The following is a 17,330-nucleotide window of genomic DNA, read 5'->3' as shown; positions in this document are numbered from 1 at the left end:
TATTTTTTTTAAAGTTTGAACTGAAAGGTGAACATTTTTTAAGAAGACATTTGAATTAGGATTAATGATTTTGATAAGGTCAAAGTACTTCAGAATAGATTTCAGTTATGTGGTTTTAAAGAAATAATACTTTTTAGGTTTTTACTAGTCTTTTACTTATAATAATACTGCTCAGTTTTTACTAGTCTTTAACTAATACTGATACTGTTTAGGTTTTTACTAGCCTTTTACTTATAATAATACTGTTTAGGTTTTTGCTAGTCTTTTACTTGTAATAATACTGTTTAGGTTTTTACTAGTCTTTTACTTATAATAATACTGTTTAGGTATTTACTAGTCTTTTACTAATAATAATACTGTTTAGGTATTTATTAGTCTTTTACTAATAATAATACTGCTCAGTTTTTACTAGTCTTTTACTAATACTGATACTGTTTAGGTTTTTACTAGCCTTTAACTTATAATAATACTGTTTAGGTTTTTACTAGTCTTTTAATTATAATAATACTGTTTAGGTTTTTACTAGTCTTTTATTTATAATAATACTGTTTAGTTTTTTTTTATTGCATAAAATATAATTTTTGATTGAGATATTTTTTAAACTTTATATAATTTTTGTTTTTAATGCTACCTCATTTTATTCCATTAATTTTTAGAGAGGTTGAAATGGTAGTATATTGTTTTCACGTTATAAAAATTAAATTTTCATTTATAGTTGTTATAAATTAAATAATCTTCAAAAAAACTATATAGCTCTACCCATTTTTTTAAATCTAATATTTTTTATTTTTTATGAAAAAAAACTTTTACTGACGAAACATTTTATATATTTTACAAAAAACTTGGGAAGAAACTATTTTTATTCATAATTATTAATATGAATATAGAGCTTCATTATGCTGTTATAAAAATGCAATTATGTTTTTAAAAAAAACTTACGTAATTTTGAAATTCTTGTGCTAAATATTTTAAATTTTAAAATATTTATAAAATCTTTTCCATAATTACTGATATATTGTTCCATACTTGAATATGTTCACTAACTCAGTATATTGTGTTATTAAACGTTTGATAAAGAGCTGCTTTCAACGCCGAAACCTATATTTCGTACTAAAGTTATCCCTAAAAACTTAAGAACATTTATTTTACATTTAAAAATAGTAGTTAAAAATGCTGTAATGTTGAAAATAATATATTTAATTCATAGCGCCATTCAAATCTGATTCAATACAGATATTTCTTTTTTTGTTTAAGTAAAATTTCTGTTATATATATATATATTCAGTTAGATATATATATATAGATAAAAAAACACGCGATTGTCAATAGCGAGAACCTATAATCAAGGTAAAATCGTTATTTTTTTCTTATTTATCGACATAGCAAATATCGAAGTAATCGTTTAACGCATTGTACCTCATTTTAATTTCAGACTCTTACTATGTTTCAGTTGTAAGTAAAAATATAAGCATGGTATTATTTGTAAATGATACATACTTTCTTATTCTAAATCCATTTCCTTAAAAGAAAACAAATGCAATTACGTTTTCTTTACTCTGTAAATCCAGTATATTAGGTAAAAGAGAATCATCGATATTTTACTTCCTCGATGTTTCGATTCTTTATTACTGCTTTCTGGAATTTCCGGCATAAGCGTTTAAAGTTTGAATACTCACGTGATGTAGTACAGTGTTTGTTGGTGCTTATTTCTAAGCAAAAACTATGATGAACTGAAAGTAATAACGGGGGTTGGTGGGTCAAGCCAACAGGGCGCAGAGCCTCCTAATGTAGTGCATGAAAATTTAACTTTTAATTACTATTTAGCATAAAAGAAAAAAAAATTCCTTTGTAGGAATGACCACAAGAGTTTAATCTGACCAAAAATGACTTTATTATTTTTAACTCTGTATATTTTTAATCGATGAATTTTCAGCAAAAAAATTTTGGAAAAAAAATGTTATATTTCATGTTTTTCTATTCTACGATATCCTTATTGACAGAAAAATAATATTTTAAAATAAAAATTCTCCAGAATAAAATATTTTACTCTCTATTATATGTAACGTTAATGTCTAGCTTCTACTTAACTCTATTGATTTTCTTCACTTCAAAGGCGTAATTTTTACAATAATTTCTGAAAAAGCAAAAATTGTAATACGAACCGTATGTTACTTCCGGGAGTTTACATACCTCCTGGCGAGAAAGGGCTTCCGACCACAGGTCTAAAACCTCAAACCATAGAATGAAACTTAATTATTTTAATGCAAAGAACACTCTTTGATACATTTTGAAAAGTCTTTGTTAATTCGGAGTTTTCCTGCCTTAGTTTCGCTTCCTCAAGGGAATTCTTGAAGTTCCTGCGTGAAGAAAAACGGTTACGGGAAGAAAAATTCTCAAGTTTAGTACTTTTATTTCTGTGTGGTTACATTTTAATCATACGATTGTCGTCTGCCTGATTTCTTTGCAAAACGTTGTTAACGTAATTAAAATCACTAAATAGTGAACATTTTAATGCCCATTTATACATGTGATTATTTATATAAGATTTATTTAAAAATAATTTCCTGATCTAGTCATAGGATTCGATTATTTATTATTTAGTTTATTTCGCAGAACTAATCTATCTTTCTCTTACGTGGTACCATAAACTCTGGTATATTTCCATCCGTTGGCAACACTATAGTTATTATTTATTTTCTCAGGTAGCCTTAAGTAATAATTTAAGTAATGCTGAAAAAGTAGTTATACGTTAAGTATTTATTTAGGACATTTTTGTACTTTAATAGAAATGAAAACTTAGTTAAGAAGTAATTACTCAGATTTATTTTTAAACCTTTCTATGGTTGTGTGCAATTTTAAACATAAATGGTGTTGTGTTGCCCCATACTGTCATACCAATTATTACTGACAGCGTTTACCTTTTTCGTACAATATCATGCATGCAGAACATGCGATAGCATGCTAAGATGGAAGCTTCTTTTTTTTTCACTGAACTTATCGTATTTCGCCAGGGAAGATGCCGGAAGTGTTGCTCATTTTGAGTTACCTGGTGAACACCTTGTGACCAAAGTCACTGAGGCGAGTAACATTACCCAAGCCACACTGCCACAGACACCCGTTCATAGAGTGGGCCACTTTCGCACACAAGAGAGAAACATCCATGCTCTAAGCGGGAATCGAACTCCATTGGATTCGCAGTTAGGCACGCTAACAGCTCAGCCTATTTGCCGGCGACTGAGATGGAAGCAATTTCAATACTTCTGCCTACTATGCTAAAATATATCAAACTCATACTTACTGTGGTTACGGTGGATTTAATGTTGTTATTAAGACTTTGCACTCCGTTATCGATATCGTGAGTCACCACCATACATGGCAACGTTACTTTTAAAAAGTAACGAGTAAAAGTACAAGTATTTTTAAAAAAAGTAACGAGTAAAAAGTAAAAAGTTCTTATTTTAAAAAGTAACGAGTAAAAAGTACAAGTAAAAGTACAAGTACTAAACAAAAAAAGTAACGATTTAAAAGTACATTTCTAGGAAATCAGAAATTCAAAGTAAACTAAACTTTTAATGAATAATATTCTTATGTTCTGTAATGTTTTTGCAAAATTGTTGCTATTTATATCATTATTTTTAATTTTGAAAGTTATGGACATTAATTTATTTTTAAATTCGGAGGAATATTATAATATAATTTTATAATATAATAATATAATATAATTTTAAAATTAAATATAATTTTAATGTCAAACTTTTTATGGATTTGCACGAAAAAGAAATGTTATCTATTGATTTTAATTTTTAGTTTATTATTTTTATTTATTTAAATTACTATTGATTTAAAATTGTTTTACTTTATAGAAACGCGTTTTAAGAGCACAAGCGTAAACAAAACAAACACGGAGTTTCAGATAGCTTTGTGATCTTTGAGCTAGTAAAAATTAATTGAATACAGTATTAGTTGAAACAGAACAGTCTACAGTTTTATTTGAAACAATCGCTAATTCTGAAGTCATGCGAGAAAATTATTTTCCGAACATTTCAGCCTAACGGAATAATTAAAATTTGTAAACGAACTTAAGTATCAGCGGCTAAATTATTACCTTCGAGTTTTCAAGAGTTAAAATAGTAATTATAATAGTTTTCAATAGCACAAATAGTTCTGAAGTTCTTAGAGATTTGACTGGGCGTTGTTTGACAAGGTCGGGCATAAACATAATTTTAGTAAAAAATGTACTAGGTAAAAATGTATTTAGTAAAAAATGTATTTAGTGAAAAATGTATTAAGACAAAAATGTATTATTAGTGAGTTCAAAAAGAAAATTGAAAAACGTAATGACAAAATCCAACATTTCTCATTTGAAAATTATTAAATAAATACATAAAACTCGAAAATGAATGAAAATAACTTGCTAATTAATTTTTTTATTCATTTCAAAAGGTCATGGTATTTAAACACGAAGTTAGCTGCGAATGCATATATATTGCACATTAATTTTATAAATTAAAAAAACATAAGCATTTTTTTTAATTTAATTTTTTTTTTTAGAAAGTTTACCGAGTTTTAGAAAAAAGTAACGATTTCATTCGACATTTCTTCTACAAATACTTGTACTTTTTCCCTAAAAAAGTAACGAAAGTACAAGTAAAAGTACTAAATTTAAAAAGTAACGAAGTACAAGTAAAAGTACGTACTTTTTACTTGTACCGGCGGTACAAGTAACGAATGTAAAAGTACTGCCATATATGGTCACCACTGTGAATTTTTCAAGTTTTTTTATCGTACTGGCCGCTTTTGGCGACCAGCTTGGTCACCTTTGAAAGTTTACTTGAAACTTTAAGGGTAACAAAGCCGAATGAGCTGCACGACAGTATTTAAATTAGTACTTTGATATCAATTTTAACTATTTCTAAGAGATATCCGTGATATTGACAAAGTTTTTTATGCATTGAATTTTAGTAATAATTTAAAATCTGTTCGGCAACCTCTAAATGACACAAACCAGCATAAATATAAGTTCGGGACATTTCAGAATAGTATGCAGCAGAAGTTTTAAAATTACTTCGATCTCTTTTGTAAAATAAGGTAGAATACTCATCCTAATGCTCCATTACATGCCATAGTTGGATAATCGTATGATGTACATGCTATTACTCGAAAAAGGCAAGCTCCGTCACCAAAAATTGGTGTAACATGCAGTATCATAACACCATCTATTTTAGAAAAGATCAAAAACAAATGCAAATAAGTACTTCGTAATTAAGTTTTCAGTTACACATTTATTATAAATAAAACCTTTTGTCATAATTAACTATTTAATACTACGTAAATTATTACAAGGCAACCTAATAAAATGAATCGAAATAACGTATATCTAATTTTTAGCACTACTTAAATTGTTATTTAAGACTGCTTATCAAAATAAATAATACTTAAAATGTTGCCAATAGATAGCGAAATACCCAAGTTCATGGTGCCATATAAGAGAAATATGTATATATATATACAGAGAGAGAGAGATTATTTAGTAATCACTTATTCTTTGGTCATTTGTTATTGCATGATATTCTGTGTTTAAAAAATTCTTTCGTACATACATTCACTTAATTATTTTAAAGTAATAAGAGTAATAAAGGGTGAAATAATAGGACGTTACTAAAATGACAGTGTTTCTAGGACTAATAAGCTTCCGTCAATAGCAAGTTCAACGATTTTTTTTCGAAAATATATGCTATAGAATATTTAATTTTGATCATCATGACGCTGGATTGTTAAAAAAACCTTCCAAGTTAAAGTTAAAATACACTTTGCTAATAATAATAGTGCTACGCCCTCTCTTAAATTACCTGAAGTTTAAATTTGGATCATTAATTTGCCCTTTCTTGCAGTCCCGTATTATATATACCTTATTTATATATTATTTTAACAATAAAAAAAGCATTGTGGAACCATAAAATTAGTTATATTTCTGCCTTTTCGAAGAAATAAAAAAAAACCTAAGCTCCTTAACAAGATTTTTAAATGTTTCGTATTTTATGCATTCGTGTCATTTTATTTAAACTAAACATTTACTTTTTCAGGTTATTGGCCGTTTGACTGGCCTATCTGCAGCGTGTGGGTCACGTGTGATGTACTCAGCTGTTCGTCTTCAATTATGCATATGTGCTTCATTTCATTAGGACGTTACCTTGGGATTCGAAATCCATTAAAAACACGCTCCAGCTCCAAAAAGATAGTAATGATGAAAATAGTTTTGGTATGGCTTGTATCCATGGCAATTACTAGTCCCATAACTGTCTTGGCAATGATTGATCCTACGAACATAATACCCACACGCGGTTTGTGTGCAATCAACAATAGATTCTTTTTCATGTTTGGCTCCATGTTTGCATTCTACGTACCTATGGTTATTATGGTGGTCACCTACGTCCTAACTGTACGTTTACTACAAAGAAAAGCCAAATTCTTAGCAGAAAAGCCGACCAGAAGAGTACCGTTCATAAGAAGGGGTCGCAGATCATCTCCTTCATCGCCATCAGATAGTACCACTAAAAATGGCAACATACAGCAAACTACTTTGAGTACTTGTCAGCACTGTGGACGCTGTCAGGCAAATGATGCTATCTGTGGCGATACCAAAGGTCTCTTAAGTCCTCAGAGTCGCCCTTCATCTTCGCAAGGTTTTGTTAGAGTTCGAATCGGAGGTCAAAGTGGCCATGGTCAGCACAATCGAACTTCAACACAACACCAGCAACAGCTTGTTCCAGGCATGGTGAGGACTCTGGGCACAAACCAAGTCGCAAACGAGCAAAAAGCGACAAAAGTACTTGGTATTGTGTTTTTCTGTTTCGTTGTGTGCTGGACGCCATTTTTTATTTTGAACGTCTTGTTGGTGTTCATGGATCCCGAGGAATTCCATCCTTATCTAGCAACAACATTCCAATGGTTAGGTTACGTTTCTTCCACTATAAACCCAATAATATACACGGTGTTCAACAAGACTTTTAAGAGAGCTTTCTGGAAACTGCTGACCTGTAAGTTTCCCTTTGCGAGGCATGTTAGTCTGAACTCTAACAACGATCTTTCCACCTGGGCTTTTAGGTCAGCAAACTATACCACTAAATCTGGCTCCCCGCCAGATCCATATCAAGACACAACAATGTGTTAACTGTGCCAAACTATGCGTAAATATTTGCGTTTATATTAAAATTTAGCACTGTACATACTACTTACTTTCTTTTTCCATGAACTTTCCATTAAAAAAATCCTATTAATTTATTTTAATTGAACATTGAACCATGCAAAGTTTCGAAAGTGTGACACAAACTTTAGTTCAACTCAAAACAAATAACAACTTACCCAAAATGCACTTTCAATTTTACTTGTCTCAATTTATTATTCCAGAAATTATTTAAAAAATGAGAATCTGCTATATTTCTTACTGAAAAGATTTGAAGTAAATTAAGTTAGTTAAACCCTAGATAACTAAAAAAACTCTCGTCCAACGGAATACCAATATTTGCTAACTTCACAAATTCGGGAAGTTAACGTTACACTTGACATTCATCGAAATTTTTATACATTTAAAAGGATTTCTTATAAGTTGTGATAAATAATTTAAGGTAATGCAAAAATAAAATGATACATAAACGAGTTCAAAAATAAACGTCTTCATAATCTATGAATTTAATATTTAGAAACATACATGAACGAATAATAAATATTAAAGACCCTCCCTATGACGTCATTGCAACACATTTTGTAAAGTTTCCACTTGCGTTTGTCACAAAAGAGCATTTCAATTACTTTAGCACGAAACTATTAATTGATGTTGAGGATTTGAAAAGCAAAAACTCCGTGATTTAGTGTCTAACATAATGTTCTCATTTACTCTTGTATTCGTTTTTTTTTTTCATTTCATTCTATTTTAGGATAAATTCCACTATAAACAGAGAAAAAAATCTTCATTGATAATTTACCTGAAAGCGTATGAGTATTGATTATAATCAATAATACTCATCCGAATTTATTTAAGTTTAAAAAAAGGATTATAAAAGGATTAAAGATTCATTGCAAGCTTATAAATATGTATTACAGTAATCTTAGAAATAAATTTTAGAACAACCCAAACATTTAAAGCAAACCATAATTTACTTTATAACCACTCGATGTCCTTAAAGAAAATAAACATCCAAGTGCTGCATAAACTTAAAATGAAACAGCTAAACGATTGAGAAAAAATTCTATTAGATGATTAGTTTGTCTTTCTCTTTTATTAATTCTAACTATTCGTCGATGTTATTACCGCAGAGAGGCGCTGTATACGATAGTTATAAAATTGTTGCCATTTTGCTTATACTCTTACTTTTAGAGTGAAAAGTCTTTAAATATTTCTTGTGGTTGCATAATAAAACTGATTTAACGTTTTCATCGTGGCAATGGTGAGTATATGTCCCTCTGCTCTAAGAGTTCCCCTGAAATGTTAAAATTGAAACAAAGCGCAAATTCATGGAAGACTTATTTATTTTGCTTTTAAAAATAATAATCAATCGCAATCAATAACAATACGAGACTAATATAACATTAGCGCACAGCGGATATTCCTGGAAATAAGTTAGATCGTTCGAGGAAGAAGTTTAGTTTTCTAGGGTCAAAAACAATTTCTATTATTTTAAGGCACGTAAACAATTTTACAGCCCTCTGAAAATGTAAATATATTTAAAACACATTTTGAAAATGAAATATAACTAAATGTCTGTGTAAAATGTATATTTTAAACGGAATTGTTAGTTCCCTTGAGAGCTAAGAGCACCTTTTCATACAAACATTATTTCAGAAAATTAATAAGTGTAACTTGAAATATTGTATAATGTCTGTGTTTGAGATAAAGGTTTTATATTTTTAAATATGACGGGAACCATACTGAAGTCTTTTACCAACGTTTAAAAATGAAATAAGTTGTTTTATAAAATAAATTCCAACTGTATCAAGTTAAATTAATAAATTTATGTTTCTGAATAGCTTTCTTTTTATTATAAAGAAGATAATAAAATTCAAATATACAAATAATGGCGTGTGCAATGATTGTAGAATTTTCGAATAAAAATTTAGATGTTTTTTTTATAGAGAACTATGAAGACATTTAATGTCTACTTTAGTTTGTTTGTTTTTATCAACAAAGAAAATTATTATAATATCAACTTAATAAAGTGACTTATAACTACAATGTGCCAGAACAAATTTAATCATGAATAGATTTTGCTTTGTTCATCGTTTTTTCACAAATTACCAATTTTGATGGTCCAAAGAATTGACGCCTACATTTCCCTCAAATTTTGTATTTCGTCTTAAACATAGTTTAGAATTATATAGATAATTGTATTACTTGTAATTCAAAATTTTTCGAACATCATTAAATAAAGTAATAAAGAATTATAAATAAATATCGAAAATAAGTTTTTGTGTGGCATTATATTTGGACAATCGAATTTTATTATTGTTTGCCAAAAGCTTCCAATTCTCTTAAAAGGTGAAATTAACATTAAAAAGCCCAAACCTTAAACTTTTTTCTTTTTTTACACTTAAATATTGGAACTTTATTTTCCAAATTGCGGCTAGCCCCATATTTTGATGGTCATAAATTTAAATTTGACCGAAAAAGGATTGTTTGTTCACAGAAATGATATTTTTGTGTCTGATTTAGAAACTAAATTAATAATTAGCCCTAATTAATTACCATATCTGAGTTTAACTCTTTGAACCATAAAAATTGGAACTCAATACATGAAAATCTGGTATTTAGGGCGAAAGTTATCCTGGGTGAAACCTTCAAACATTCAATAACTATTGGCTTAAACTAAATAAATTATCTCTTAATTTACTCTTCCACTTTCGCTTCATTTATGACAAAACCTATCTATTATCATAACGTGGTTAAAAATTACACTATTAAATGGGAAAATTATTTAATGACAGACGAATTTACTTAGTTTACTGTACATAAAAAGTTTTTTTTTAAAAAAATAATAAAATTCACGTTTTCTGTACACTATCAGGACAAAAGGGTATCAGGACAAAAGTGTATGCCTCAAGACTCCCAGAATTCGTAAACACTGGGTGCCCGGATGCTTTTCGCTTGATAGTGTAGCACGAGCTTATAGACTTTCCGAATAGCTACTTTTCCACTAAATTTGAGGAAAATACTTTTTATGGCAATCGTGATTTTTTTTCTCCTCTCAATTCGTTTTAATCCTTAGTGTCAACACACTGAAAAGATCCTTAGTAGAATCCATTCGATGTTTCAACTAGCACTGGAAAATACAAAGCTACAGAATATTAAGATGGTAAACTTTTCAAAAGATTGACAATTGCATCTAGCACATCGAATTTGAGTGCTAAACCATGGGTAAAAGCTAATTTTTGACACAATAACGGTATAACTTTTTTGAGAAACTGTATGATTTGCAAGAGTAGTTTTATAATGTTTAAAAGTAGTGGTATTATGTGCAAACCTTACCCAAGTCAAAACTTTTGATGGTTTTCCATTGATGGACCAACATAATCTTGATCCATCAATAATTCCATCATGAACCATTATATTTTTTGATGTTAACCAGCATAAGTAACCATCACCTCAATGTAGGAATTAGGACTGATTTATGATGGTCCAACACAAGAATAGCAACTTGTTTTGATGGTTTGTTCATGTCGAACCACCAGAAATTTCCATCATAGTTTTTTAGAAATCAAATGTAGGAACGATCATGAACAACCATCATCCCAATGTAGGAATTCAGACTGATTTATGATTGTCCAACATAAAAAAATTGTTTTAATGGTATATTCTTGCTAAATTAATAATAATTATTATTAAACCATCATGTACGTATATGGTAGGAACCATCATGAATGCTTGGTCCATGAGAATGAAACTTCTCTTGATGGTTAAACATTGTTTTAAAGCAGCATTTTCCATCATGGAATGATGGAAGTTTGTTGGCATATCAAAAACCATGAAAACATAATGAAAAATGTTGGATGATGGTGACCATCAAATGATGTTCAACCATCGTGAATCACACTGAAACCATCAAAATATTTCAGTGGAACCATCAAGAACTTTGACTTGGGTAATTAGGTCATCAAAATGTGCATCATTTTAATTTATTTCGATTAAAATATTTGTGAATTTATAGTTAGTCTTACTTTGCAGTTCGTGAGTACATTGTTCAACCTATATAGTTTAAAAAATTTCAATTCCCCGCAATGTCAATACTTCAGAAGCATTTTCTAAACAATTCTACCACTAGTGATTGTTTATGTTTTTCTAGTCATTAGATTGTAAAAATTTATTCTTATCCTCATCTGTAAAAAAAAAACATTTATGTAAATAAAGATTGTTTTAAAATTGCTCATTAATGTGTATGTGTTGTATTATGTCGTGAAGGAAATAAACAAAATGAACTGTCTCTATCTCTTTCTTTTTTTCGTTTGATCATAACAGTACAATGTAAAAATATTAAAAAAAAAACGGAACACGCTGAATAATTTTTAATCTAATGATCTAATTTTCAAGGTCGAAGACACAATCTGAATGGTTCCAGGGAATCTAATATGCTAATTAGTTATTTCAGACGACATATTCAGCAACGAAATCAGACACGAAAACGCAAAGATCTTTTATAGAATGTATGATATTTAAAATGTATTCAAAATTCTATGTAAAAAAATTAGTAAAATCAACATTAAGGAGTCGAAACTTTCACCCGTTCTCCAGACCAAATTATTAGGATCATATTTTCCAGATCGCTTCATTCGAGGGTCAGAAATCTAAATCCGTAAAAAAAAATGTATGTTTATTCAGGGAACGTGCGTTTTTATGTCTGATTTCGTAACTTAAAATTCTTTTTCTAATGGCAGGTACTGAACTTTCGTTTGCCAGAAGTTTTGCTCATTTAAAGTTAGCCAGTGAGCACCTGTGAACCTTAGTCACGGAGGCGAGCAACATTACCAATGCCACACTACCACAGATACCCATTCATAGGGTGGGCCACATTCACACATCACACAATAGAGGACAACACACAGAGAGAAACATCCATGCCCAGTGCAGGATTCAAACCCGCAGCCATCGACTTCACAGTCAGGCATGCTAACCGCTCTGCCACCTGGCCGGCTAAATTTAAAATATCTTATTCACTAATTAGTTAGCTTATTTATAGTCTCTCCGAACTATAAAGATTGAGTTTTAGTACAAGAAAATCCCATCATTAGATCAAATATAATTCAGAGTGTGCCATATTTTGCGTACTGTAGATTCAAATTATAAAAATTAATGGAAAAATTTCTAAAGCTTTGAAATTTCGAGAAAATACGTGTATGGAGTCTTGCAATAGAAAAAAAATAAGTCCCCCCACCCCGAATGGGTCCTTCCCTCCTAAAACTTTCATAAATAAAACTTTATTAGGTGCATTTTTTGGTTTTAAAGAAATCAAATGATGGAAAATAACCCATAGATTCTACTAATAAAAAATAATCTATTTGCTGAGGAGTACATTACCCCCCATTTCCCTCTTGTTGCTGTTGTCGTAGGCCATTAAGGCAAGAAGTGCGATTGTTCATGTTTTCCAGTGGCGCCCTCTATGGCTAAGAATTCGACTTCTGCCACACCCGTTTATAGAGTAGATCCATCCATACATTCATTCATATACAGATCGTAATTTTGTCCTGAGCCAGAGAACGATCAATCACCAGTTCAGTACCCATAGAGGTATAATTTTTTATGGGAACATGGAGTATTTTGTGACTCGAACAACTTAACATGCGAAAGTCACAATTTACTACACGGGGAGTCTTCAGTCGGCTAGATACGAACTCTACGTGAGTCCAGCGCCCTGACAACCAGGATATCCCGACCCACATTTACCTCTTAAACTATAAAGTGTTTTCTAAACAATATTTTAAGCTCGTTTTTTCTTTCATTTTCCAAATAATTAAATACTGGAGCATACTTATCGAGATTCTAGTACTGAAAAACAATAATTCATTTTCCTCTAGTATGACTTCCCTCTGCCAAAAATCATGAGTTTTAAATACCTTAAAAACAACATTTTAAGTATTTTTTTTCTATTTTTAAGCAACTCAATAATGTTAGAATATAAATGTATGTGTCACTTAGTAACGAGGAAAAATTCGTTTTTCCCGAGGATAACTTTACATCCTCACCGCCAAAAAACCATACGTTTCTTCCCAAATAAATTTTTTTCTCTTAATTTTTTTTTCAATTTTTAAGCAATTAAATGTTGAAATGTAGTTTGTATGGATCTTTGTAGTACAAAAATTAATCTCTCTTCCTGAGAATGACATTTTATGCCCTTCTCTTAAAAAAGTTAAAAAATTCTATGTTGTTTGCAAATAAATTTTTGCATTTTTTCACATTTATAAGCAATTGGAATTTAGCTTATTTAGACCCTGTAGAAAATAAAGATTAGTTTTCGTGCTCTAAAAATGACATTGTACAAACCTCCTCCTAACATTATAAATTTTAGTTTCTATTCCAAATACAATATTTATGCATGTTAATTTTCTAATTGTTGAGTAATTAAATGAACTCTTGGATTATATTAATAAAAAAGAAATAGCTCTCATCCCCTGAGGATGATATTCTTCCCACTGAAATCTTAAATTTCAGCTGCTATTTAAAAAAAATGTGCAAATTGTTTTTAATTTTAAGGCAACTAAACAATAGAATAATATAATTAGATTAATATTTCTTTAAAAAAAAACCAATTTCTTGAGGAGAGGATGAGTTTCTCTTCCTCCCTCCTCCCCCTTAAATCGTAATTTCTTGAAACTTTCCAGTTTGAATTTTTATTCTTTTCTTTTACAAATTTCTCCTAATGAGTCTTAACACCTGTTGGTTCTAGAACTGATAATAAAAGCTTCCTACTTTTATGGAGAGACCCTTTAACCCATTGATAAATGTAATTTTAGGATAACACTTAAAAATAAAGTAAAAACAAGTTTAAAAATGTAAATAATAGTCAAATATAAATAATAAAAAATAAATCAAAAATCATTAGTAAATTGATTTCAAATTATAGATATAAATACAATCATAGCAAAAAAAAAATCTGAGGAAAGTCATCTTCGTATTTTTTTGCCATTTTAATTTGCTTTTATTTTAGCATAGATTTATCAAGGACAGTTTTTACACAATTCTATGTACAACACATTGCACATTGAGCACATTTTCATTTTTTCCTACAACAGCAATGACACCTAGAATAATTCTTGATCTAATCATCAAATATTCACAGTCTAGGACTCAATCTTAAAAGTTTGAGGGGGTGATCTCTAATATGCTAATTAATTAATGTCAGACGAGATTTTAAGTTACGAAATCAGACCCAGAAACGTATTTTCCATGAATAAATATACCTTTTTTTTGACGTATTTGGATTTTTTACCTTCAAAATATATGGGATAGCCGAAATCTGGGAAATACGTTCTTAATAATTTAAGAAAGCTGTCGAAAGTTTACACCTCTTAATGCTAATTTTACTTTTTGTGAATTTCGCCATTTTTCAAGAAATCTTTAAGCGAATTTACTGTACACAATTATTAAATGTGTTTATCATGCATAAAATAGTTTTTGTTGATCATTTATTATTTTATTTAGTTATAATTTAAGAAATTTTGAATTGCAAAGAATAAAAATTTTTACACTATTTTAAAGAACGTAATTTTATCTGACAAAATACGAAATTTGAACGAAATCGATCAAATAGTCCCTGAAAAATCTGATTAAATATCTGACTTTTTTAAAATTCGATTCCTCATAACAAAAACGTTTAGAATATTTTTTTTAAGATTTTATTTCTTATTATGTATCCACAAAATATTCAGTAATTCTAAGTCAAGTTAAAAATAATTTTAAAAGTAAAAAATATCAAGAGTTACATATTTTTGTTTTAAAAAAAGAAAACATAAATCAAAGCTGCAATCAAAGCTGCAAAATACCAACAGTTACATAGTTTAAAAAAAAAAAAAAAAAAAACAAGATTTAGNAAAAATAAATCAAAGCTGCAATATTTGGAAAATAAATGACACGACGTTCCACATAATTTCTTAAAAAATTTGTTAAGTAATACAATTAATCAGTTCTAAATTTCCAAATTTTAAGAAAATTTCCTTTCTTTTTAGCTGTAGAATATTTCATTACTCAATCTAGCAATGTGATGCTTAAAAGTTCAATGCACTAGATGTGTTATAAATAATTCGCCAAACTAGACCCCATATAAGAAAGTGAACTGACATATTACATAAACAATAAAATAGAATGGTATTATAAACTGTGTTTGACACCAAAAAAGAAAAGAGTATAACAAAGCTAAAGGTTTTGTCCATCTCTACATAAGCTCCTGAAGAGCACTTTTAAATTTGTCCCATCCTACGAAGCTCTTCGACTGCTAAATTAAGGACCATGTTTGATTATTGTAACTTATCCTTGTTTTATAAGTTTACATTCCCAATATGAGCATCATCATCATCAATGGCTCGACAGCTCAGGGTGGGCCTTTGCATTTTCAAGAAGTCTTTCCAGGCTATCCTTTTCCCTGCTAGCGTTTTAAAGTTTTTAGTTTTTAAGACCAAAAAGTCTTTTTCTAGGCCATCTCAAATTCGGGCTGCCTCTTTTTTGTATGCCAACTAGTCTGGCATTGAAAACTCTTTTTATGGTACGATATCCATCCATTTTGATAACGTGGCCTGCCTCTTATTTTTTTTATCATTTAATGAAGTTAACAATGTCAGGTTCATTATATGAGGGATAAAGCTATGAACATGGCAAAACAGTATCATGTTTGAAGAATTATTGTAAAGAAAGAAACATGCACGAACCGACGATGACCTGTAAATTGAAGCCAGAAATAATTCTAAAAATCCAACGGTATTTGTTTCAAATAATTATATGTCTAATAGTAAGTATTGAATCACTGTCCATTTAGCTTCATAAAAACCTATAAACATATTATAGGTATCAAAAATCCCTTTATAATGATGAAAATAAACGCTGTAATGAAGTTTAAAAATTATTTATCTATATTTTAGTTCGAGAGTAACGTAAATAAGTGCAAATACGTATGTTTGCATCGAATGATTTTATTTTTAAAATTTCTGAAACGCAATTTAAAAGAAAAACTATTTTTCATTAAAATAGAAATCTAAAAATTAAAAAAATTTTATTATAAAAAATTTTGCACCGTAGAACAATTTTTAGATGAAAAGTTTATACCTTTAAAATGATATTCTACACTTTAGGTAATTTATATTTCGAAGCGTTCAAAACGGAGAAAATTCGGTCTTATAAGTGATTTGATAAGCCAGTAATAGATTAATTTGAAAATTAAAATAACTTATAAAAATTAACAAATCAAAGAAATCCAATAAATTATAATTGAAAATAAAATAAGTTACTTATTAATTTTCCTTGATAAACTTTAAAGCCAAAAGCAGATGGAATGCTAAAACTTTTTAGAATGTAAAAATTATTAACAAGGAAATGAAACGCGCGAATGAATTGAAATGTAAACAAACTTCTGTGTGGAAGAGAAAAAAATGTCACCACAATAGTGTCATGTGCATAACGGTATTTTTTAGAAAATATTTTTCGCCCTTCAGGAAATTCAGATCTTCAAGTAGGTCAGGGCGTGGTCAAGCCCAGACTTCTTCCTTTCAAGGTTGCAAGGTGATTGTAATCATGTTGATTTGAGCGGAAATCGAAGGCCACTTCGAATCATTGCTTTCTTTTGTACTTTCACCCCTTCCATACCAATGAAGCGAAGACCGATCAAACATTTTTAAATCCTCAATTGCGCAACATAATAAGTTTAGTAAAGAATTTATAATAACAGATAATGTTTGCGGGACCAGTTCCCGATACCCTAGAGACCGAAATGAAATCTATAATTATAATTATAACCCACGCAGAACAGCCGACCCAACTTTATGGGTTAACGACTACTAATGTACAACTCCGTAGCCTTGTAATTTTGAACCCAATCCAGAAGACAAGGGAACTCCTGGATTAAGTATCGGGAGAAATTTGCCTTCGTGAAAAACTTCTTGAAGGAGCTAACCCGCATTTGCGTTACATGGAGAGGAAGACCACGAGAGCCTCCCACGGTCATCTTGACAGCAACGGGACTCTAACCCATGATCCGTCTGCCACTGAGGATATTTCACGTCAGCACTGTGGTCGGTGCAAGCCGGATGCGGAATTCATATCGACTGGGATTCGAACCCGGTTCGCTTCATTGAAAGGGGAA

The 17,330-nt window shown here is 29.9% G+C and overlaps 1 protein-coding gene across 2 annotated transcripts in view; it reads left to right on the top strand.

Annotated features, from left to right (window-relative positions):
* LOC107450287 (5-hydroxytryptamine receptor 2C) overlaps positions 1-11,471 on the top strand; it is a 400,340-nt gene extending 388,869 nt beyond the window's left edge. For both annotated transcript variants that reach the window (XM_071180097.1, XM_016066045.3), the window contains one exon: positions 6,084-11,471. In XM_071180097.1, the coding sequence (XP_071036198.1) occupies positions 6,084-7,171 (1,088 nt within the window). In that variant the 3' untranslated portion in view covers positions 7,172-11,471. The remainder of the gene's footprint in view (positions 1-6,083) is intronic.
* The last annotated feature ends 5,859 nt before the right edge of the window (positions 11,472-17,330 follow it).

The sequence above is a fragment of the Parasteatoda tepidariorum genome, chromosome 4 (genome assembly GCF_043381705.1).
Source record: "Parasteatoda tepidariorum isolate YZ-2023 chromosome 4, CAS_Ptep_4.0, whole genome shotgun sequence".
In the NCBI taxonomy this organism is placed as follows: domain Eukaryota; kingdom Metazoa; phylum Arthropoda; class Arachnida; order Araneae; family Theridiidae; genus Parasteatoda; species Parasteatoda tepidariorum.
The sequence above is the reverse complement of the archived record's forward strand: the minus strand, read 5'-3'. Positions and strand labels throughout refer to the sequence as shown.